The sequence below is a fragment of the Lycorma delicatula genome, chromosome 9 (assembly GCF_047948215.1).
Source record: "Lycorma delicatula isolate Av1 chromosome 9, ASM4794821v1, whole genome shotgun sequence".
Lineage (NCBI taxonomy): Eukaryota > Metazoa > Arthropoda > Insecta > Hemiptera > Fulgoridae > Lycorma > Lycorma delicatula.
The window spans coordinates 33,497,026-33,524,063 of record NC_134463.1 but is presented as its reverse complement, the minus strand read 5'-3'; the positions used below and the strand labels follow the sequence as shown (position 1 = coordinate 33,524,063).

Genomic DNA, 27,038 nt, shown 5'->3' with positions numbered 1-27,038 from the left:
TGTTAGGTTTTCAATCTATTCAAAAAAAGGTCCAATCATAGAACACAGTACACAGAGTACTGTGATTTAAAACTTAACAGAAAAGTTGTTCAAAACAGTGGCCTAAAAGTTGTTTTAGACATAGCCAGCTACCATCAATACAACCAACTGATCCACGAATCAAAAGCACTTACTGTTATGAGTTCTTTGCTTGAATTAAAACTGCATTACTGCAATAAATTCAATTACAAATGTGTTTTAATATAAATATAAATAATTATTTTTCTTCAAACGTACATAGAGACTGACTGTGGTCAAAGTCTCAGGGTAAGTGCAAGTACAGAAATATCTATTCTTAATGCAATATTTAAATACTGTTATAAACAGAATTTGATTTGAAGGACTGTTGCAATAAGGGGTAAGAATGTTTATTAAAAGGTGCACCCAAATTTGTAAACATGATAATCAGAAAAATACTATGACAATAGAAAAGATTTGGTATAACTATTAATGTAAGAAGTTAGCATCTAAATTAATTAAAGTGAATTATTTATACATTTTGGGTAAAGCATATTTACTCAAATGTAAAATTTGCTCCAATATAGCATATGAAAGTAGTCTCAAAACTTTTTCCCTTAAATTAATATTCTATTCATTATCTGATAGGTATTATTCACATTGAATGGGTTAAACATATAATTTGGTTATAACAATTATTACAGTGTAAAAAAAAAAACAAAAAAAAAACATAAAACATTAAAAAATAAAAATAATTAATAATACCTTCTATTAGTAATAGGAACTAAATCTTCATTATACAATGCTTCACAGGTAACATGAGAACAGAACTGCGTATAATGTTCCTGTGTATCCATATTACAAGTGTTTAAAAGTATCGCCAACCCAAGCGGTTTCAATGATGAGATATGTCGTTTCCACCCAGCATCATCGAATTCAAGTTTAAAAGCACATGTGTGATCATGAGTCAAATCTAATACTTCAGCTTGCATATGACCAGAACTGCTCTCAGCTATAATAGAAAATTCATTTATGTAGATAATGTATTAATTATATTACAGACTGCTTATTTAAAACATAAAATACAATGATCTGTTTATGTATAGGAAAACATGACCTCAAAGTATTTATTTATTTTTTTTACTAAGCAGAAGATTTACCCAGAATGGTTTTAGGCTATGCAAAATCTAATTGAAGATGTGCAAATGCACACTGAAAATTTACAATTTCAGTTGGATATTTGGAATTTAGAAATGAAATTACACTGCTTGAAAATAAATAAGAAGGAAAAGTGGTAGTGGGTAAGTAAAAGAATTTTTTAAATGATATAACTTTGGAGAGTAGACTTTTAAATAAGAATTTAGAAAATGTTTAAGAATGGGTAATGAGATAACTAATAGGATGAAGAACAGCAACAATTTTTTCTAAAATGGTATAATCTCATTAAATGTCCATCTGCCATCCATTCTAGTTAGCTCATAAAGCAACAGCTCAAAATATGTTGTTTACATTACTGTCCTCCAAGCTGTGAGGTGCAGATGAGATTTGGTTTAATAAGCAGAAGGACATAGCACTGCAAAAGCAATCAACAATTATGTACTAATTATAAACTTGATGTGTGACAGCACTGTAAAAGATTGGTACCAGAATCCAAATAATCATATATAGGCGTATATAACAAGGAAGGAAAAGATGACACTATATCATATATCATACCATTCAAAAAGTTGAACAGATCATAAGGATAAACATCATTTCATGATTTCTGAACTTTCAAATGAATTTTCAGTAATTTCAAGACATTTTTTAACAAGATCATGACAAATAGGCTGGGTTTCCAAAAGTCCTGTGCAAAATAATCATTAAAATACTGATTGACAAGGAAAAAACTCAAAGAATGATCCTAGATATTCCTTGAGTTCTAGAATAATATGTAACTAATAAAATTGTAATAATACAAGACCTGGGTCAATTTCAAACGTAGAGACCAAGGGTCAGTCCAAGTAGTGGATAAACAACACTCTCTCAACAATCCAAAAAAACGTCCAAGCACTATTAAACTGAAAAACAACTATTATAATATTTTGCAAACAAAATGTTTGAAATATGGGCCACATTAACATCAGAAATTTACTGCATGACACTGAAAGCACTTCAATGTAAAAAAACTAGTACAGTATGCTCATAGAGAATACAGTTCTAAATGAAAACAAATGTCCCCACACTCTACAGGTCACATAAATGATATGTGATCAGTCAGACAGATTTTTTTATAATTTTCAATATCACGTACTTGGTCTTAGTGCCCAGCAATTACTATCTATTCGCCAAAACAAAGGTGACTCTGGTTTCCCAGCATTTTGAAACAAATGAGGACTTATTAACTAACTGAATACCCTGACAGGAGAACTCAACAACTGTCTGCAAAAGGTAGTATTGCAATACATCAACTGTCTGAATCTGGGTGCTGAGCAGCCACATTTTTTTTTAGAACCAAATTGAGTTTTATGTCATCTCTCCTATAACAATTATGGTTATAACATTTAGCATACCTACTTTTACTAATTTACTTATTTTTTCTTATTTTTCTGATTGAAAATTCAATCATTCTGAATTTTCATATTCTACTTGTAAACAATCACCCACTCTGAGGCTGAACCTTTATATAAACTTGGTCACATGATCAGTCATCAACTTACTTTTTCTCTTCAATCTTTTCTCTTGCTGATCTAAGTTTTACCTCAACCTCTGCAATTTCTTTATTAGTTAGTTTTAATTTTGTTTCTTATCTATCACCATATTTTTTATTTATTTATTTTTTTTGGAACTTTAATATATCTTATAGTTTTTAACTTGGTGGTAAGAGTGAGCTGCTTTACAAAGCCTTCTAATGAGATGTATAACTTTTACAGATCATACTATTAAGAGACTTTGTACTGACTGTTTTCTAACTTCATCGCGTTTTTTTACTTTTTATCACAGACATGATAACATCTTTGAAATGATAATGTTTTTATTTTTAAAGTTTTTAAGCCAAATTCTTTAAACTGTTCATTTCACTTGTAACTTTGGAGTAACTTTATAATATCACTTAAAACTTAAATCTTATTCATGCCATACATTTTTAAACGTAAAGCTAGAAATAGAATATGTTGCTCTTAGAAATTAAATACACAATAATCTTTTCTTTTTTTTCAAATGAATTCTTTTCTATTTTTTAACAAATGAATTTTTCAGTATATGAAAAATGCCAATACCAAGTATTGGCAAGTATCAACCAGTATTTAATCAGTATTCAAATCAGTATTTAATAGATAATGAATAATCTAAATAAAAGACAAAGAAACTAAACTACAACAAGAATGTTAGAAATTGTAATAAATGAATAGTTAAGTTTTTTAAGTTGATATATAATATTATTTACATATAAATAATGTTGAAAGATAACAATAGTTTCATGTTACAGAATAAATAATATTTTTTTTCTACAGTTATTTATCTCTAATTTTTTAACAACCCTTGTATTTTCATAAATGTAGTTCATAAAAAGTAAACGGTAACAATTTTGATAAAAGAAATAAACAGAGTAATAATTACCATGAGATTGTGGTGCTGAGTGTTTTGAACTAACAGGTTTAATTTCATTATTATCACTGTCATTATGTTCTTTAATATTATCACTACCACCAAGGTGTTCATTAATCACAGCAGCAGCCGGAGTACTGGTATGTTGACCAACATTATCATCTTCAGGCTCATGTCTCTGACGATTATCCGTACTACTACAACTGTAATGGACACATACATTACTAATATATAATATTAAATCTAACTATTAGTTGAAAATTACAATTTCTATAAGAATCAGGTAGGATTTATAACAAGAGAAGATGAAGGAAGGAATATGACAGTTTGTGTTCGGCAGTTAAGAGGTTAGGCATAATTTTCTGCTTGTTTCTTTAAATTCAGCTTTACAATACTTTAAAAAAACAACTGAAAAAACAATTTAATAATATGCAAGATAATTTTAATTTAAATTTACTGAATAAGACAACAAAAATATTATAATACAAAATAATATTTTAATAATGAGTTAAAATATAATTTTAATGAAAGGAATTAACATTAACAAAAAAAAAGAAAATTTTAAAAGAAAAAAATAATAAAAATCATCATTACCTTGGTGTATCAGGTTTTCTTAAGAAAAATATTTTTTCAGCAGTTGGATTAGGCCAAGACAGAATACCCTTTTTATCAACACAACATAATGACTGAAAAAACAAAATTTTTAATGAACAAAACTAATGGCATACATGGTTGTCTATTAAATATATCATAAGTTCTAAATTTACAGGAGTTTTTCAAACTGAAAGTCAGAAAGCAAAAGGTATTTTTTTTCATTAATAGGTAGCAACTTTTATCACTATAAGTGTAAGCTCAATTTTAAGTTAGAATAAAGTTCAACAATGCAGTTGGCCACTTCAGTTACTATATTTTTGTTTTATTGATTTGTTTATAATTTAATTGATTATTTTTTTATTTTACTAACATTAATTTTTTATGATTATTTTACATTCAATTCATTAACTTATCTTTTGTATTAACAATGCCAATGTTCATGGCAGAGTGGTAGCATCTCTGCTTTTTTTATGAGGAAGTTCCAATTTGTGTCAAAGTATTGACATTTTTCATATACCACAAAATCCATTTTCTGTTATTAAGCAACAGTAACTGTTACTGAGCATCAGTCTGTTATTACTATTTAAATAAATAAAGTTTAATGTTTTAAATTTATTTTGATATTTTATTATTTGTAAAATTTACTTAAATTTATTGTATTAAATAATTTATAATCTAATGTACATAAATTCACTGCATACATGAATTCTATGATAATGTGTACAAATCTTCTAAAAGAATTATTACAATCTGGCAATTAATACATAAATTGAACACAAATCAATAATTTTTTTAGCATGTATCCCCCCACTGCATTGCACTATGTGACTTCAAAAAAAAATTTAATGAGTGAAAGTAAAAATGAATTTACAGCAGAGTAGAAGCGAAAGTGTGTAGATGACTATGTTTTCAAACAAGCGTGCTTATACTTTTCATATGGTTTTTAGAAATCTTACCTGTTAACAAGAAAAATTTATTAAAGAAATAGAAAGAGAATAAACTACCAATTATGCCTTCATAGACCTTATAAACTTATATACTAACAGTTGGTTTTTCATAAGTTTTGGTTGAAAGGATACTGATCACGTTTTTACAATCTTTTAAACAAAATTAATCAAAAATGAACTAAATTATTCCTTCACAGGAGGATACATACATTCAGATGTACAATGAATTCTCTAAACAATCAATGAGATTCTAGATCTACTAAAATCCTTTTTTTTCTTTTTTTAATCTGGAAGCAGTATTATTTATTATATTTATTCTTGACACTGAATATTATTATTAATATTATTGATACATTTGTAACACAAAGCATGTGTCAATGATTTGAAATATTTCTTTAATGGATGCTGATTATACAAACTAGTCTTGACATTTCATGAATAAAATTGTCAATGTTTACAAGTGGATGGGTGATGAAGTAATCTATCAATTCAGATGAACATATATATTTATTAAAACTTCAACCCCTCTGGGCGGGCTCCTCGATTTTTCAATCAAAATTTCCTGAAAGATGTCCCCCCCTAATCTTTTATAGAAAATCCAAATTAGGTCAAAATCCAGAGAGCGAATAGCTTTGATTCACCCAAACTGAATTGGTAGATTACTCTGTATCAACAGTGCATTTTTTCAGGAATGTTTCTTCTCTCCCAACAAAAAATTTGTAATGAATCTAGAAGAAAGTAAAATACATTTTATTACAAGAATTTTGGGTTTCACTACACTTCCACACGCTAGTAAAGCTAATGAATGCATTTAATGTGATTTACTGAATATCAATAAGAATTTATGTGTTGGTAGTAACACTAATTGTGCTATAGTACATTGTAATAACCCACCGGGTTGGTCTAGTGGTGAATGTGTCTTCCCAAATCAGCTGATTTGGAAGTCAAGAGTTCCAGAGTTCAAGTCATAGTAAAGCCAGTTATTTTTACATGGATTTGAATACTAAATCGTGGATACCAGTGTTCTTTGGTGGTTGGGTTTCAATTAACCACACATCTCAGGAATGGTCGAACTGAGAATGTACAAGACTACACTTCATTTACACTCATACATATCATACTCTGAAGAATTATCTAAACGGTGGTTACCGGAGGTTAAACAGGAAAAAGAAAGAAAGTACACTGTAATAGTATACTTCTAAAAAAGTAGCTCTACCAGAAAATATAGCAAACAAATAAACTTAGATTTTAATATATGATGTTGCTTCTACCAACAAGAATTTTCATTTAAGTCCAAAATAACAAAGCTAGTTAAAAAAAAACCCTCTACAAAATTCTAAAAATACAATAGTTCTGCCAGCCAACAGAAAACTTTATTAATTACCTAGGGTTAAACAGACCATTTTCAAGAAAATTCTTTTTTTATGTGCAACTTCAAGGTTGTACTGCAATCATGTTGTCACATAAACATTAAAATATATTAAGTCATATTAGGATGCCCTACTTTACCTGACAATATTACAGAACATGTTATGCTTATCATACAGACACATCATATAAGAAAAATTCAGCCTGCAAGCTGTCAAAGGACATCTTCAAGGTCCTTGCAAGCATGAATTACATTACTGATGAATATCACTATAACAACCTAACCACTAACCTAAGAACAGTTTTATATATATATGTGTGTATGTGTGTGTGTGTGTGTGTATGTGTGTTACAATAGGTAACCTATATTATAACAGGTAACCTACAATATATAGGTTTGTAACCTAACCTAAGAGCAGACTCAGGCTTCCTAAGAAGTATCCACACCTATCCCCAAATACCTATATGACATATTGAACTATCCAAACTGGACTACAAACTATTCAAACAGATTCCAACTCATAAGTAAAGATACAGCCTTATCACACTTTAATAATATTATAGAAAATAACAGAAAATGATAATTTAAAAAACAATTACCGTAACGGAGCCAAGTACATGAAGTAGATTAGCAGATCTTATTAAACCATAATTTTGATGCCCCATTAAAACTTCAGTAAATAACTGCCAACGTATTTTCCATGGCAATCGTGACTCCAATAAATTTGATCCTTTTTCAGCAAGATCTGTATCTTCAAATGGATCAGATTGCTCCTTAAAGAAAAGATATAAACAAAAATTAACTAAATATTTATCTTATTTGATAATGTTGTACTACTTTTAAAAAGATTGTCTGTAAATAGAACTTACTGGATATTTGATTTATTATACACCTTACTTGTTTACTTTTTAAAATAAGAAAATGAATTTTGTTTTTATATTAATATTTTTTACTACCATTCATCAACGGGCTTCTACCACAGCTCGTTCTTGAAAGCAAATAACTTAATAATTTAGAAGAAACCAAACATCAATCAGAGTTTTTCTCAGCAATTTATGAATTTACATCAGTAATAATCAGAACAGGCAGAAATTTTATAGCATACATACATAGGATAATTCATATTAATAGAATTGAAAAAAATTATTGTTTACTATAATGTACACTTACTTGTTTCATTTCACAATGATTTGTTTTTTGTTGAAGAATAGCAGCAGACATAATAGAATTACCATAACATGTCAGCAATACCCATACCATAGGAAAAATTAACGGTAACAATGGAAGAATTACAGTTATTGGTATTATCACAAACATGTCTAACCATGTTCCAGAACCAACCCACTTTTTCAAATATATGTAACGCATTGCATTTACACTAATTATACAAATCTGAAAAAAATAAAAGAATAATATATAAACATACACCTTAGGATCAATTTACTCACAAAACATTAACCTAAAAACACTAATCCTGTTTGTTCTGCACTTACAACTGATAGCAAATCAATTGAAACTATACCTATATAAAGGTCAATAAAAAATATTGTAAATAATTAAAACAGGGTTCCCACTGAATTTAAGATTCATTTTTCCTGACTTTTACTGACCAATTTAGTAAAAATTTCCCGACTCCACAATGTTATGCAACTACCATTTACTCTGCAAATATATATTTTATTTTCTGTGCAGCCTCCACTACTCCACAGCTACCCAACTCATGGCTTTTTTTATTATTTATTATTAAATTATTTTTTAAAGTTTTTTACATCTAAAATTAGGCTATTTTTTGTGATAAATTGTTTCAATAAATTGCACTGCAAAGTACAAAAAAACAACAATATCCAATAGGTTTTTGGATATTGTTGTAAAAATGAACATCATGGTAACTTAAGAGTAACATAGTAAGAAATATGAACTAAAGCAATTTTTAAAAATAATTGGTTTGCACCTAAGATTGCTAAAAACTTTCACAAAAACTAGCCTACATTAGTTTGCAAAGTAAACAAAAAAACAATATTTAATAACTTGGTTTACATAAAAATGCTAAAAAACAAACATTTAAATTTAACAAAGAATATATGTATGATTGCAACTACAGGAAAACTAAAATCACTGTGACTAAAAGTAATACAGATAAGAAACTAAAATAGAAAACCTTATTTTATACAGAAAAAACATTACTAACATTTATTTGAAAAATATTTTGTGTCATTATTATTCTATGTACTTACGGAATGGTATCAAAGTATAAAGTAAGGCCATGAATAATGACATAAGAGCATTTAGTAGCTCCAAGCCAGAATTTTGAAGCTATATAACTATCAGGAAATATAATTTTAAAAGTTGCACCAATATCTTCAAATGAACCTTAAGATAACATACAAGGTGTGACAATAAAGTAAAGAGACTGATTTTTCTTTGCAAGATGTAGCAACCCTGCAGCTTGCATAGGCACACCATCTTTGACCTTGGTCTATAAGCTACTTCTAGTCCAAGCGGCACATTGATGCAACTGCTCAGTCGTGAGTTGTGCTGTAACAAGTGAACACGTGTTTGTGTCTCTCGTCACAGAAATGAAACCGCAAAATATTGCGCAACGGTATGCCATTTCTTTTTGCGTTAAATTGGGTGAAAACACGACGACAACTTATGGTAAGCTTCAGAAGGCTTTTGGAGAGGAGGTTATGACAAGAGCTCAAGTTTTTCGGTGGCATAAAATTTTTAGTGAAGGCAGAACGAATGTTGAAGATGAAGACCGCAGTGGACGACCATCAACCTCACAAACAGATGTCAACTTGACCAGGGTGCGTGAAATCGTACGATCTGATCGAAGATTATCCGTGAAAATGATTGCAGAAGAACTCAACATCAATCGAGAAACGGTTCGTCTAATATTAACTGAAGAGTTTGGTATGAGAAAGAGTTGTGCAAAAATGGTCCCCAAAAATCTCCCACAACAACAGCGAGAAACACAGAAAAATGTGGCAGCCGATCTGTTAGAGTAAACGGAAATCAATCCAGATTTGTTGAGCTGTGTTATCACTGGTGATGAAGGGTGGTTTTTCAATACGATCCAGAGACAAAACGCCAAAGTTCGCAATGGTGCTCAAGGGATCACCCAGACCAAAAAAAGCTCGCATGTCAAAGTCAAAAGTGAAATGCATGCTTGTGTGCTTCTTTGATTCCAAGGGAATTGTTCATAAAGAGTGTTGCCTCCTGGACAAACAGTTAACCAATATTTTTACAAAGAAATTTTAGAAAGACTTCGTAAACGAGTTCTTCGTGTCGGTGCCAACATTGCTGATAATTGTAGTCTGCATCACGATAATGCACCATCCCATACTGCTCTGTCAGTACAGCAATTTTTAACCTCAAAATAAATTTCAGTACTACCACAGCCACCTTATTCACCAGATATCGCTCTGTGCGACTTTTTTCTATTTCAAAGACTCAAAATGGCGGTCAAGAGACACCATTTTCAAACAACACAAGATGCCCAAAAAGCTGTGACGAGGGTCTTGGAGGATATTACAGAAGATGAGTTCCAGAAATGTTACCATCAATGGCAGAAGCGCTGGATTAAGTGTGTGCAATCAGAGGGGAACTACTTTGAAGGAGACAACACTAAACATAACTAAAACGATAAGCAACTTTTTTTTTCACATCAGTCTCATTGCTTTATTGTCGCACCTCGTATTTTGTACAACATTGAGAACCTAAATAATCTATACCTTAGAAAAATTATCTTTATATAAAAAGATAAGTAATTGTGTTGTCATTTGCATAAATAAAGTCGAGGATTCAAATGTATCATTTGTTGCTGAAATGCTATTACTCTGACCAAAAGATCCAGGCAAAGAACAAAGGGATGTATCACAACCACCGTTCTCACAACTGTTGATCAAAGCTTTAGTCTGCTGAGTTGAAGTTCCACTGGAAGAAAAAATTTTTCAGTGAAGGCTGAGAATTCCTTATTTTAATTACTTCAGTATGCTGCTTTCCTTTACTGTGTGAAGCCACTCCCTTTTGGCCCACATTGTCCAATACAAAATGTTCATTACACACACTCCCTTTTGGCCATATTGCCCAGTCCAAAATCATGATACACATTGGGTGTAAGTTTATATCTAACCACTGGTCATTAAACAGAATCTTTACAGATGCCATTTAAAAGCAATTAATTACCTAAAATACAAAAAAAAATTCATGGTGGTTTGAAAAAAATTCCAAAAATTCTTCTTCTAAAATTTTAAACAACCTTTAAATTTTTCAATGATAATGTTTTGTTAAAACTTCACCAGTGAAAAAATTAACTATTATATGGAATATTCCTGCTTTAATATAAAAGAATAGTTAAGGAATGTAAGTAAGAACAGGACAAGCTGCTTGATGCACATTGTTGCAATGTGCTGGGCAATAGGATCGCCACTTCCCAATGCCAGGACAGTATATCAAATATATTTTGGCATTACTTAAAAAATATTTTATTAATAATATAATCTTAACTCGGTAACAAAAATGCAATTCTCTGATTTTTTTGCAATTTTTTCTGAGTTTTCCTAATTTTTTTTCTAAAACTCCTGACTTAGTTTATATTTCCTAACTTTTCCTGCCTATGGGAACCATGTAAAATTTAACATTTCATTGGCATAATTTTTTTTTCTTTTAAATTATTTTATTAAACAGAATTAAAAAAAAAAATTCCACTTTCCAAGAAATGCTTTACTTTTATTTATAAATCTTTCATCTATCTGTAACTTAGGTATGTGTAAATACATATATATTGTCGCCGAATGGCTTCAATGGCCGTATTTTAAAACCTTATGATAGCCCTGAAAAGAACTATTGTCGCCAAATGACTTCGATGGCACATTGCAATTTAAAACCTTGTGATAGCCCTGAAAAGGACTGTTTGAGGTTTCTGGAGTGGAGCCCTGAAAGGGGCCATTTTTGCGTTAGCTCTGAGAAGAGCTGTTGAGTCTGGAAGCTGGTCTCCAGTGATGTCGACTCGACTGTAGCCAGGGAGCTGCAACTTGTTCACTGAAATCAAAACAAGATTTCCCTCAGAAGCAGTTAGATCCCCACTACAGTGTGGCAGTGGTGGCCACAAGAGCCCCGCAGTGTTGGGTCGGCATCAGTCATCTTCCACCAGTGCAGCCGAGTATTATATACTTAAGACAAAATACTAATTTTAATATAAAAAAATTAGAAATAACATTAAAATATTTACCAATAAAAGGGGTATTCCAAGTTGTTCAACACAATTATGCATTAAAAGTTTACGAGCACGATTATGAAAAGTAACAGGACGTGAAGTTGAACCAGAATCATTTAAAATGGTTTGTAAATTACGTAGATATGGTGTCTCAAGTAATTTATAAAGTTTATTGGTTAATGGTGAACGAGCAGACAATTTACCAGAACCACCTCCTCCCATACCTGTAGTCCCATCAACTGGTACGGGTGAATATACCTGACCAGCCTGTAACTCCGGGCTGTCTTTCTTTAACATAAATAACAATGAAAATTAAACTTAGTAAAAAAAATTTTCTGCACCTATACTACAAATACAGTTTATTAACTCATTAATGATGTAGTACCTACTTTTTTCTGAAAATTACAATGTCTACAAGAAACAATAAAGACAAAATACATTAATTAGTGAAATGACCTATTTAATTTAGTATTTCATTTCATAATAAATAAAAATAAATATAACTTTTAATTCTAGAATATTTCATCATAAATGTACATAATTTGATTTCTTATGAAACTGATGTAACACAGTAATAATGCTTGATATTTTACTGTTGTTCTTACTACTATTATGACTAATTTTACAATTCAAATCCGTATTATAGACAAAATTCAATGTTTTTGTTTCATTTTAAGTTGTTAGATTAATTATGAAGTATATGTTAGATTTCAAACTCAATAAGCTAATCCAAAAATAAGATTTTTGTAGATATTTCCCTAATTATAATAACATCACGAATGTTACACGTATATGTTATCTGGTAAAAATATTAAGAACTTTACAGTAGATACAGAATCTTTGTCAATTAACAATATTAATTTGAGTAATTAATTAATGTTAAGCAATAACAAATATGAAACACATGTGATAGCCTAATTTGCTAATCTATTCTTTTAGTTTCCACTCTTGGAAGTAAAAGGTTTATAAAAAATATCATGGTCATAAAAAAGTATTGGAAAGTAACTGTTATAATATTTTGTTATGATGTTAAAATGAAATTATCTGTGAAAATATGATGTCAATAAAGACACAATTTTAACATTACTGTTATGGGTTTTGATTGAATAGGCAAAACGTATTGTTACAGACAGAAAATCTTTAAATAAAAAATGCTAAAACAGTTCTGTACTAATTTCTAGCTGGGTGGTCCACTAAAAAACAACTCGTGTTACTTCTATTCGCGCGGGGGGGGGGGGGGTATTAAAGATATATAAGACCAGCTGTAAATACCTACTTCATTCCAGATTCAGGTTAAACATTATTAAATCAAAAGTAGTAAGTTGAGTAAACATGCCAAAAAATTTAGTTACTGTAATGGGATTATGAATATCCTCCACAAATATCATCACCAAATAATTTGTTCACATAAATTATTTGTCATTTCACAATTCCACTCATGTTTCATATTCCTTACAGAATTGAGCAAAATAATCCCATTAGGAACTCTGAATCTGTTCTCGAGTCATTCTTTACAATTTCTGATGAGGAGCTATTCATGGATCAATGTTCAGTTCAGCTTTATCTGACTTTGTGTTTATTATTATTATCAGCATTATGTTTAATAGTCTCAGTGAAATTCAATATACTTGCCCACTCAATTATTTTCTGATTTAAAACATTACTATACTTTCATTAATGTAACAAAATTATGTAAAAGCTACTTCATTAATCAATATAACACCACTTGTCAAAATTAAAATTAAATTCATTCCCCAAAGAAAGCAACAAAACCAAGCCTCTAAAACTAAAATAAAATACCATATATAATAACCATATATAATACCATACCCATATAATCAAGAATGAAAATTACCAAAAAACAACTGAAAAAATAACAATCAGGGATAAACTTGAAGACCTAGTCAACAACCTTAAACAAACTGCAGAAGAATTGGCCCCAATAAAAACCCATAAAAAGCATCAATGGTGAAACAGTGAGTGCGATGAAACAGTGGAGAAGACATCAAGCATGATTATTCACTGATCCCAAAAATAAGAAACATCTTTCCAAGATCTAATAAAACAATGAAAAGAAACCATCTAAGCCCTAATGAAAATAATAAGACAACACCATAAAGATACACTGAAATCAATAGAAGAATTCAACAAAATGCAAAATCACTACCAAAAAACCTTCAAAAAACAACTCTAAAAATGCAAACCCCCAACCCAACTAATGCAGGATGAAAACTATACTCTGGCCCATAACAATAAAGACAACACAGATATCCTAGCTAAATATTTCAACAAACTCCTAAATTGCAAAGAACCGATATAAAACTCCCAAACTTCAACAACAGCACCCCAATGACAACATCAACGGAAAAAATCAAACTTCCCACAATAAAAGAAATCTACCAGATACTTGGTGAGATGAAGAATTACAAAGCGGCAGGGGATCACATCTTAGTAGAGATTTGGAAACTTGCAGGAAAACCGGCAAAAACACCCTCCAACAACATCTTCATCAAAGAACTACCAGAACAATGGATGACAGACCTCATCCACCCGCTACATAAAAAAGCAAACAAAACAGACCCTAACAACTACAGGGAAATCTCACTTCTAGACACAACATACAAAATTCTTTCAAGAATCATCCTCAACAGGATCAGGTCACAATCACAACTCGAGAAAGAACTAGAATACCAGGGAGGTTTCAAACCCTGGAGAAGCTGTCCAGACCAGATCATGAGTCTCAAGCTAATAATAGATTACAACAGAAAAAGAAGCAGATACATGGTGATAATAATTGCAGATTTCAAAAAAGCACATGATTGCATCCACAGAGAATCCTTACTAAAGATTCTAAGACACCTAAGACTACATCCCAAATTAATAACGATAGAACTGACCTTCATAAACTCAAAATTAAAAGTGAAATTAAGACAAACTCTTGGAACCATTTGAGATCAAAACAGAACTGCATCAAGACATTGGATTCTCACTGCTACTACTCAACTACGCTCTAGAAATGGTAATAGGGAATGGCTCACAAAGTCCTCCAAAAATAAAAATAGTCCAAAAAATCAAAACAAACTGCCTTGGTTTTGCCAACAATTTGGCACTGCTAGCAAATGACATCAATGAAGCTAAAACATAAAATATAACACAAGATATTATGGAACCTCAAAACATTGCAAATAAAATTGGGCTCAAAATATCTTTCGAAGACAGAAATTATAGCCCAAAAACCAACAAAAAAGAAGTAAATGTAAATGGTAATAAAGTCAAAATAGTAAACCAATTTAAATACCTCAGAGAAATAATAACAAACAACCTAAATGAAAAAACCTAAATCCAAACAGGAACAAACAAACTAGCAAAAAATAACTACTAAAAAGTCTACCCATAAACGCAAAATTAAGACACTGCAACAGTTATAAAACTGAAGTCACTTTATAGCAGAAACACTTTCATTTGAACGAACAAAGACCAACAGATTCCAGAAAATCAAAAGAACTGGAAGAACCTGCATCAATAACAATTATAAGAAAGACAGACAGTGATGGATCATGCCTAAAAAAGTGATGTACAAAGAGTTAGAACACATCACTGCTACCATGCATAAGAGAAGACTTGGATTTTTTGGACACATCAAGAGAATGCAAGATTCAAGACTTCTGAAACAGTTGGTACAGTACAATCTCAACTCCAAAAACACAAAGACAGAATGCAGATGAATCAGAGAAATAAGAGAAGATCTAAAGGAAATTTTGCCTTACACCTGAAGACACTACTACAGACAAGATAAAATTAAACGAAAAAATCAAGGACAAAACACTACTACAGACAAGATAAAATTAAACGAAAAAATCAAGGACAAAAACACTTGCTTCACACTAACAAGAAAGAAACTCACAACATGAACATTTTCAACAACAGAAAGATAATGGAGATTGAAGTTTATGAAAAAGTATTGGGAGGACCGCAAGGCCCAAACAATCCATTTGAAGAGACTTGCATAATGAACTGACTTAAGTGATTCTAAACGGTCGTAAAAGATGAAAAAACAATTTTAAAATTTATTAATAAATTTTATTAACTTTTTTCAATTTACATTGGACATAAAATTATTTGGTGATCCATCAAGGTTAACTTGTTATGCAATAATTTAATGTAAGTTCTTTCATACAAAACATGATGTTGCTTGAGAGGGATTTTATATATGATTTTTTTTCTCATCAGACTTTTGGCTGATTCATACTTCTTGACATTACTTTCTATTCTCTATGAATCTATGCTATTTATTGTCTTTGATACAATGAAAAATGTCTACATGCTATGGGACACACAGTAATGCAATCTTATTTGAAACATACACACCTAACATAATCTATCGTAGATTATATTTCCTGTTTAGAATAAAACAGGAAATTTTCCCTTAGCAATGAATAACAATATATTTAAATTCAATCCTAATCACTTAACACAGAGACAAACTCAATATACTGAATGTTTAAAACTCTCTTGCTTTTCAGATGTGTTATAACAATATGAAGACTATAAGTCCTAAATAAAAAATTTAACTACAAAAACAGATAAAAAATTTATGAAATACAAAAATAAACATTACATTCAAAACACATTTACATAGTATAATCGATGATCAAAACTACGAGTAAAACCTGTATCAGTAACTTTTTTGTGTGTGTCCTAGATTAAATTTATTTTCTGAAATTTGTTTGGTTATTTCTATTTTGAGTTGAAAATTTAAGTCAGTTTTTTTTATACTTTTTTCTGCTTGTTATAGAATTATGATGATTTTTTTCTTTAACTCGGCATAGTTTATTTTCTGGTGATTTGATTTTAGTTAGTTCTTGTGTCCGTGAATACTTTGTTTTATTACTTCATTGTTTTCCTATTTGTTTTATAATATTTGATTTTTTTTAAAATAATTATAGATATTTTTAATTCTTTTATCATAATAAATGGATTGAAGATCAGGAAAAGAAAGTTAACCTCCAAAATAAAATATCTCATATATAAGAAATAAAAATTATAATGTTTATAGTGGGTGAGGGGTCTAGGGTTTTTAATTAATCAAATTTGGCAGATGGAAAATATAAGAAAACTATTTTTTATAAACAATATTTTAACACAAAAAAATTGATTTAAATGGTTATTATTCAATACAATTTTTGTAATGTAAATATAAAATATGTATCAATATCAGCAAGAGAAAACTTATTAGAGGTGAATTATATAATTTATTTTAATGTACTGATCAGATCAAAGACTTATGTACTCAGAAACTAACATAAAAATACTAACTGAAATTGGTATACAGTGTCCTGGTGCAGGTTGTCCAGGTCTAATTGATACTAAATCCCCTTCCACTAACAAAGACCATGGTAAATTAACTAATGAACCATCACGATATGTCCACTGCAAAGTAATGCATGGTGAATAAGGTGAACACAAATGTGGATAATTTTCTGGTTTCCAACAACACTTTGTTGATATATCTAGAAACAAGAAAACAAAACTTAAAATAAAGAAATAATAACTAAAATATTAATGAGTAAACAAAAATAATCATTCAATATTGGGTCAATCCATTCGAAGTGTCCCAAAAAACAATAAGCTGGTTGCTTGCCCAATTCCAAAAAAATTTAAACTTACCCACTTATTTCCTACATTTTTTTATTTAAGCAGTTTACCTGTAGCGGCCATTTTTGTTATGGTGCGTACACCTATTTTTGTGATTGTAAGGGTTTATGGAAAAAATCATAACTAAAAAACTATTGGTCCTGGAAGGATGAAATAAAAAGCAATTTATTCACATTTTCTCAGGGTAAAAGATATATCCAGTGGTTTATGAGAAAATTACCAATAAGTTGAACATAAAGTTGAAAAGTGAAATTTCACTTTTGGTAATGTTTTTCAAGAGGCAGAGATGGCATACACAGTTTGAATTATTTTTGTATGTGTAACTATATGTTAGCAGTTTTACCATAAATAATATTAATGGTGATATACTTATCCCTAAAGTTTTATTAATTTTTGAAAACTAATTTTTTTTTTTTTAAATTCAAATTTTGGCTTAAAATAACTCTGATGGGGCTGGTGATAAAAATCTGGAATTTGCACAACTTGCAGTGTTTTTGTACATGTTTATGGCAAATGAAAAAGTTTATTCTGTATTGTACTAATAAAAAAGTTATAACATCTCAAAAATCATGAAAACCTATTAAAAGCGATACCATTTTGACTCACTAAATAAGTGCTCCAAGGGGGTTTCTTGTCTTCTTTGCACTTTACATTTTTTATATTTAGCCCCTATCTTGTTGGAAGTTGATATTTTCAATATTTTTAAAGGTTTTTTTTTTTAAATTATTGATAGGTGGTAATTTATATTAACTTAACCAATCAATACCAGTAACCTAATACAATTTTGATTCAAAAATGCTTGAAAAACTTACCCAAACTGAGATTTCAATGAATAGCCTATATCTTTTTTCAAGAATTAATTTTTATTTTTATATTGATTTATTTTAGTAAACACGATCAAAGAAAAAATAAATTGTAGCAAAATTTTAATTATTTTTCAATGAAATATCCTGTTTTTGTAGCAATGAAAGTTCATTATTTTTCAGATTCCTTATTTATTTTAAATTTGAATGCTAATGGCCTTTGATCAATGTTTAATTTTTTTCAATTTTAATGGAGGTAATACACCCAAAATGCTACAAGCAACATCCAATTGTTCAATAATGTGGTGCAGGGCAATGTATTGCTCTTGGTCTTCACATTCATATAGTTCTTAGTTCTGCTGAGAAGAAATACTTTTGAAACAATTAACACAAAGAGTCTTTACAGGAACTAAATTTAAATTTGGAAAAATGTGTTCTTTAAGAGCTTGCTCTAATGTTATTTGTCTTAAGTTTTTCTTATCTATTTTTTTATGAGTTCTCAAAGGGTCACAACAGAACTGTCCATACAGGTGACTGAATTTTGACAAAAACATTTTTTCATGATATTTACAAACACTAGTGACATCTGAATTAACACGTAAAAAAATAAGTTATTGGTTTTCATCACTAAACTCACAAATTTTAATGAGTTCTTTGGCACTGTACCATACACTGTTTCATGAAACCTTTCATTCACATAAATTCCTATGGAACATTGTTCTTCCATTGTTTTACGTGAAATTAGTTGAAAATACTGTAAAAATCTAACACTGTAACAAAAATGGCTACCACAGGTAAACTGCTTAAATTAAAAATTAAAAAAAAAAAAAAAAATAGTTTATAGGTCCTGAGACATATAGGAAACAAATGGGTATGTTTCAATTTTTTTTGAACTGGTCAAGCAACCACCCTTGGGTCACTTCAAATGGATTTACCCTGCTAAAAATGATGTTCAGAGATTATCTTCATGACCAATTAAAAATACTGCATGTCTATATATGGTAGAAGTACATTAATTTAATTGTTGATACTTTTGTCAAAGTATTTATTAATTATTGAATAATTTTCCTAAGTATGAAAGAATTAACCTTATGAAAGATAATTTTCCACTATGAATAAATTGTCTTTAGTATCATCCACCTTTCTTCTTCTCGGTGATCCCTCTTCCCAATTTCACTGACCTAAACCTACAGGTAGGTCAAACCCTGTTAGGTCACACAGAGGATGTCAAGGACTGCTAAGATACTGAGGTGTGCAAGTAGAAAAAAAATGTATGATTTGGTAGCCCAAACTGAAACCTTTGCTTCCTATCTGGTGGCTACATACTAAGTTTAACAAGCTTACTAACAGGTGTTTCAAAAAAAATACAACCCCCCCTTTGTTTGACGACGTGAATTTATTACAAAAATATTAATGGTAATAAAATACTTATACAATAATATTCAAACTACTTTTAATAACTTTACAACAGATGTTCAAAATGATTTCCAGTGATCCCAATGCAGGTTTGCACATGTTTCATAACATTTGTAACCACTTTTCGTAATGTTTGAAATATCACTTTCAATGTTAGCCTTCAATTCATTAAGTATATGAGAACTGTTTAAAAAACTAAACTTTTTAAATACCCCCAAAGGAAAAAGTCTGCTAGTGCAAGATCTGGGGATCTTGGAGGCCACAATCCTTTTGATATCAAACGATGGCCAAAAAATTCTCATAACATATCCAACATTTTATTAGCAGTATGACATGTGTTATTCTGCTGGAACAGACATTCTCGTTCATGTACATCTAACATGGTAATAAACTACTCAATTAAGTTGCAATAAATCACACCACCTACATATTTGTCAAAAATTAAAGGTCCTATTACACAATGCCGGGAGATTGCACACCAAACACCAATTTTACATGCATGCAATGTTCATTCATGAAACACGCGAGGATTTTCAGCACTCCATATTCAGCAGTTTTGGCTGTTAATGTAGCCATCCAAGTAAAACCATGCCTCACCGCTGAAATAAACATGATCCAAAATTTCAATACCATTCTCATCAACAAGAGAACGAAACCAATAACAATACTGTAAATGTTTTCCATGATCTACTTCTTTCAGTTCTTGAATGACACTAATGCAATAAGCATGCAATGTCATTTTTTAGTAGCCCTGAAAGCTGTAGATAGTGAAAACCCATCCAGTGAAGATAACTTTCTGAGCGATTTTCTGGGTGAGCGAGTCAAATGTTCTTTCACATCCTCCAAAACTTCTACTGTTAACAGTAATGGTCAACATGTGCTTTTCCAATCATGAACACTCCCAGTCTCACAAAATTTATTAATCAAATGCAACATTGTCGATTTATTAGGAACTGAAGATTTAGGAAATTTTATCCGACGCTCGTCTTTCACTCATTTGTAAGATTTATGCGCAATAAGTCTCAATAATAAACACATACCCATCCTTGGAAAATGACATAGTTAACACAAAGAGATGAATTTAAACTAATATAGCACTAATGCATAAAAGGACATTTCAACTGTTACAAGCGGCTAACCTTGAGTACAGTGTTGCCAACTGACATGAAGGAAAAAATAAAATTTACCTATGCGTGACTTCTCCATTCTTAATATTAGGGTTGCATCCTTTTAGAAACACCCAGTATTTCAATAAGCTAAAAAAGTAATTCCTAATCCTTCCTTAAATAAAATTAGAACACAAGTTTTAAACAAAATACTACTTACAGATATTAATACTCTAAGATCTACGATAGGGTCTAGCAAGAGCTGAGAACTGTTCATTGAAGTCTGTGCTTCAGAAAGCATTTAAATAGTTCCAATAAATTATGTTATGTAACTCTTAACACAAGTTCTGAGTTGTAAATTAATTTTTTTTTTACTTCAAACAAAAATTTATTACAACTTTTTTTTTTATATATAATGATTTTTAAACTAAACTAGAAGTTAATAAAAGATAAATTTCAACTACGAAGTAACAAACTTAAACTGACAAGGAATATTGTGCTTAACTCACCTGATATAAATGACAGTGAGCGTTTAATACTGATAAATATTTCCGTATGAGAAAGATAACTATCCCATAGAACTACACAAACATTAGCAATTACCAACAGCAATAAAATAACACCGTATAAACCAGCATAGTCAAACCTGTAAAAAGAATTATCATTTATGGAGCAAATGAAAATATAAAATAAAAACATTTAAAAACTTACTAACATTAACATATTAGATATTCTATTCTAACTTAATATACAGATATTACATTTGTAATAAAAGAAGGTGCAACTTTCAATTCTCTCAGGTAGACCAATATTTAATCTAGAGTAATATTATTACTTCCCTGATTATATAATTACACTGAAAATTTATGCAGTATACTATATAAAGTGATCAACTCAAGATGGCCAACATTGGAATCTCAGAAACTAAGTCCTATGAGAAACTTTAAATGGGGAACCTTCTCTACATTTTCCCTACATTAAAAATACAGTATTATCATTTTTGAAATCTTCACTCTTTTTCCAATATGGCGGCCAGCTTCATCATTTCAAATAAAACCCTCATGTTTTTATTGCATTTTTGGGAAGAAAACAGTATTTAGATATTTTGATTCTTGGGTATTTTTCTCTAAACGCAGCTGTTACAGAGCTATGGGCTGACATTTAATCTTAAAAATAATAAATATAATTTTAATACTAAATACCTATCAGCTGTTTTTTACATTGTTGAAAAATTTCTTGAATTTAACAGTACACCCACTGATTGTTAATATGTCGCCTAATTCATTACTTCTTTGAATTGTTAAGAATTTAATAAATGCTTTGGTTTTTAATAATCTTTATTTGTGTTGGTGTTTGTTTATCAGTTTTTTTATGTAATTATTGTTTTAATACTGCAATTTGATAATAACAAAAAACTGGAAAAGCTGGAAATTTATTTTCTAATTATCAGAAATTCAACATCAATGTATGTATAGCAGCAATATACTGCTAGACATCCATCCAATTAACTATCTTCAGGATTAATCAGAAATCTATGAATGGGTCTTTTCAAAAGTGTTGTTACAAAAAATATTGCGACCGATATTCTGGACGTCTGTGATGTATATCATACAGCTTTCCTTAAGGGAAGCAGTGTAACTGCTACCTGGTATCTTATGGTTCAGTAGAAAATATGTTGCAGAAGCACAACACCATGCATATCCTAAACCTGCAGTTCTCCACACTATAATGCCTGGTGATAAAGGAAGAAGGCTTTAATTCTCAGCATCTGGATTGCAAAAAAGGTTCTAGATTATTCTAATCTTTTGTCTAATATTATTTGGTGTGATAAAACCAATTTCTCCAGTAATGGAATGCACAACTGAAAAAAAAAAAACATTATTGATCACAAGAAAATTCATTTACTGTCAGAGAAAGATACAATCAAGTAAAATTTTCCATAAACTGCTGGTGTGCCGTCAACAATCAAATTTTGGCCATGCATTTCTACAAGGGAACTCTTAAGGGAGCTCAAAACCGTAAATTGCTGAAAGATGTTCTACTGCCATTTATTGATGACTTGACAAATTGCTGGCATCCATGACACGAGTGGTAGCATCTCGGCCTTTCATCCGGAGGTCTGGGTTCAGATCCTGGTAAAGCATGGCAATTTTTCATACGCTACAAAAATTACAATTTCTATTCCTTTGCACAAGCTTCGAGTTTCTGTAGTGAATTTCATAAAGCAAAAAAAAATGAACTTGTTGTGAATGCAAATGTACTTTCAACAAGATGGAGCTCAAGCATACAACTAAGGCAAGGTAAAAGAATTTTTATATGCTCGATTCCAAAACTGGTGAATTGTTAATAACCAAGGAGCTATTGCTTGGCCACAAGAAGGCCAGTTCTTTCCCTGGTAGATTACTTTCTATGAAGATACATGAAAGATCAGTTCTGCACATCTTGGTATGCTTCAATGTAAGAAATAACAGCTTATGTAGTCAAAATTTGTACAACATCCATCACAACACACAGTCAAAAGTTATGAAGTTTTCAGGAGAGTGACTGCATGCATTTTTCATAATGGTGGCCATTTTGAAAATTTCATAACTGACACTGCAATTCTATTGTAATTCTTCCTTCCTAATAAATAAAACTAAAACCACAGTATTAGAGGTAAAAGTCTTTTTAATCTTACCTTTACTTTATTTTTCACTTTATTTAATTTTCAAACTTTGAAAATATTATTTGACAATCAGGTACTAATACGTCAGGTTTCCATTTAAGATAATAGAGACGGCCACCATATTTGATTTTACAACTGTCAGCCTGTAGCTCCATAACTGCTGTGTTTAGGGAAAAATATCAAAGAATAAAAATATCTTCAAATAATACTTTCTATCAAAAAATGCAATAAAAACATGATGTTTCTGTTTGAAATAATGAAGTTGTTGGCCATATTATAAAATAGGTGAAGATTTCAAAAATGGTAATACTGTATTTTTAATGTAGAGAAAAATCTATGGATAGTTTCCTATTTAAAGTTTCTCATAAAACTAGTTTCCGAGATCCTAAAGGCGGCCATCTTGAGTTGATCACTCTGTATTAAGGAAAAGGAAGCTAATCTTGAGGTTTCATGACCTCCCTCTAACCAAAAAATACAGTTTTATTTTTTTAAATGATTCGTAAATACATATTTACGAATTTATGTTGGTCTGTTTTTGGCTTAATATCTCAACTGGATGGGCCAATTTAAGTGAAATTTGACATGATTATTTCTGAGTATGGGGCATTTAAGTTACTTAATTATGGTCATAATTGGTCTAAGGGACAAGAAAATGCAGACCTTATGGGTCACGTATCTCAAAATGTCCAACAACTAAGATATTTTCAAATAGTGTTTGATCTTATTCAAACCCTCATAAAGAATGAAGCCAAAACCTTCTTTCTTTTTTGGTTATTTCTGGACTCAACATTACATCCTTGTACTTATTAGATGATTCCATCAAATCACTGTCACTTTGGTTATGTATTTGAGGAATCTCATTCAGAAGTGGGGGGATAATAAACCTAATTTTGGCTTTTTCTAACAGTTACTGTTTTGCTAGGTATCTTAAGACTGGATTTTTATTAAATTTTGTGTGATAACTGAATACAGGTTATTGATGACATATAATATTTGTTACAATTAGTCAAGGAGGTAGGAAAAACAATCATTATGGGTCCCATATGTTGAAATTTTATTTAAAGAGTAAAATTTTTTTTTTTTTAAATTATTTACTAGCATACTTTCAAACACACTGTGGTACTTTCATCGATACAATTTTGCTGATTCTCACAGCAATTATCATAATCAAACAATTGAATGCTTGTGGTGGTCGCTGAAATAGTAGCATTAAAAACACAGGCACCACATGGAATTCTGCTTTGCTGAATTCCCCATGTAGCAATCAGCAAGTAAAATTTCTGTTATCTTTACACTGACAAATGTAGTAGTCTGTAAATTAACAATGAATAAAAACATTCTTTCAAAAAACTACCTATCTGAAGAGAACAAATAATGGTGGTACCAGTATTTAATAAAAGTACCACAAAGAGAAGGGCATTCATAAGTCAGGATTAAGCTAGACTGAAATGTAAAAATAGTGAAAACATTTTTAGGCAAACTTCAATTGTTGATGATTACTTATTCATTTCTCAAAATACGTACTTTCTTGGGTGATTGGCAGATCAGATTATATCTGCGGGCTAGAATAATAAAATGATATGCATTTCCTGTGTTGCTATATGCAATGGAGGCATGGACATTGAAAAAACTACACATGAAAAAGCTGGCGACCTTTAAAATGTGGTGCTACAGACACATGCTAAGGATATCTTGGAAGGATAAGATGTCAAACATCAAGGTACTAAAGAATATGAATAAACAATTCAAGATTACATTTGAAGTACAAACAAGGAAATTACAGTATCTAGGTCACGTAATGAGGGGAGAGAAGTTCGAGTAGCTCCAGTTGATCATGCAGGGAGAGATAGTGGGCAGGCATAACATTGGGAGGCACAGAATTTCATGGTTGCGCAATCTGAGGGAATGGTTCTGTGCAACATCCACTGAACTATTCCGAGCTGCCTACTCAAAGGTCAAAATAGCTATTATGATTGCAAACCTCCTGAAAAGAGATGCCACTTGAAGAAGCTGACTTATTCATGATATCAAAAAATATAAAATTAAAAAAGAAATCAGAAAAATTACTTGTTCTTACAATAATTTAACTATTTCTACAGTAGATGAAAAATTATGACAAAGTTAATAGGCACAAACAAAAAACAGAACAATAATAATCCAAGACAGTTTCTCCAAATCTGACAATCCAGACACTCACATACACATTATTTAGTGTTTGTTACTCATTGCTCTATCACCAATTGTTTTTCGCTAATTTGAAAATTATACTGAAGGATTAACTAATTACTAATAGGATTACTGAATAATACTAAAATGCAAATTTTCTTAATAGAATCCCAGTGTACCATCCCAAAACTACCATTCCACAAATTTTTCTAATAAAGGAAAAATCACAGACAATATTTAACATAAAATGAAGGGAGTGATTTAAATGAAGCAAGGATGAATAGTTGCAAAAGATAGGTGAATTTTTATTTAAAAGATTGTTTCTTTACAAGACAAACCTTACATAGTTAATAGAAAGGCTGCAGCCAGCCATTGGAACCTTAGGATTCCAAAGTTACCTCAATATTCAGAATTGAACTCAAAAATTAAAATTTTTTAATCTAGCATTTATACAATATACTCAACTAAAAAATAAGTTGCGTAAAATGTTGAAGCATGTTTACATTATAAACTTACATTATTAGCGTTATCTCATAACTTGACTTAATTACAATGTTCTGAAAATAACAAGTTACAATGAAAACATAAAAAGGAAATAATGTTACCTGAAATTGTAGTCAGTACTAATGAATGAAATAGATATTAATGTAAGAGCACAGATTATTAATATTGAATTTGATACCCAACATAATAATGAATTTTCGCCAGAATGAAAAGTAGCATCGTAGATCCACTGCCACCTATATTACAACATACATAAATTAATATATATTTTATGACTGTTCAAATGTTAGTATATTTCATATACAAATAATTAGGGTCTGACTGTGATTTTTATCAGCAAAATTCTGAATGAAAGGCAAGTGAGACACTACCACTCCATCATAGGGGTTGGCATTTAATTTTTATTTTTTGTTCTCTTAATTGTATATATTATATTTTAATTTGACTTTAATTCATTTTATACAATCTGTGACATGCCATAACTATTTTATCTTTGTCTTCACTTTTCAAGTTACATAGTATTATTTCAATATCTATAATTTTATCTTCAATGATTTTATTTATATTATTGTCACAATTCATTTAAAGGCACTGATTAAAAGTATTTATTCTAAATTGTTAAATTTAATTTCTATAAAAAAATTTATTTCATTAAATTGCTGTTTAAATATATTATTTATTTTGAAATCATTGTCTCTATTACTATCATTTTTGAATTACTATCTTTATATTTCTGTGGATTAATCTGTAAATTTTCTAACTTGTTTTCTGGTTATTACAAGTTTAATTTTACGTAGATTGTTATCAATTAAAAACATGTAGATTTATGTTAATTAGCTAGAAGTAACAATTTATAAATGACATTTGTATAATTCAAAGTTTAAATAATTCTTCAGGAAATAAGTCTGTTTTATTTTTGAAATGAGGAAAAATTCCTCAATTTTACAATTTTATTTTTATTGTTGCATATTTAGGAGTTATTTTATCAATCACCTTTATTAAAATTAATATTA

At 30.1% G+C, this 27,038-nt stretch overlaps 1 protein-coding gene across 1 annotated transcript in view; it reads right to left on the bottom strand.

Annotated features, from left to right (window-relative positions):
- Positions 1–27,038, bottom strand: part of l(2)k05819 (transmembrane protein 94-like protein l(2)k05819) — a 116,505-nt gene that overhangs the window by 79,625 nt on the left and 9,842 nt on the right. The window contains exons 3-11 of the mRNA XM_075374755.1: positions 26,127–26,261; positions 21,200–21,336; positions 17,027–17,220; positions 11,726–11,998; positions 7,663–7,884; positions 7,092–7,265; positions 4,177–4,268; positions 3,595–3,785; positions 763–1,009 (exon numbers count right to left, since the gene is read on the bottom strand). Coding sequence (XP_075230870.1) covers positions 763–1,009; positions 3,595–3,785; positions 4,177–4,268; positions 7,092–7,265; positions 7,663–7,884; positions 11,726–11,998; positions 17,027–17,220; positions 21,200–21,336; positions 26,127–26,261 — 1,665 coding nt within the window. The remainder of the gene's footprint in view (positions 1–762; positions 1,010–3,594; positions 3,786–4,176; positions 4,269–7,091; positions 7,266–7,662; positions 7,885–11,725; positions 11,999–17,026; positions 17,221–21,199; positions 21,337–26,126; positions 26,262–27,038) is intronic.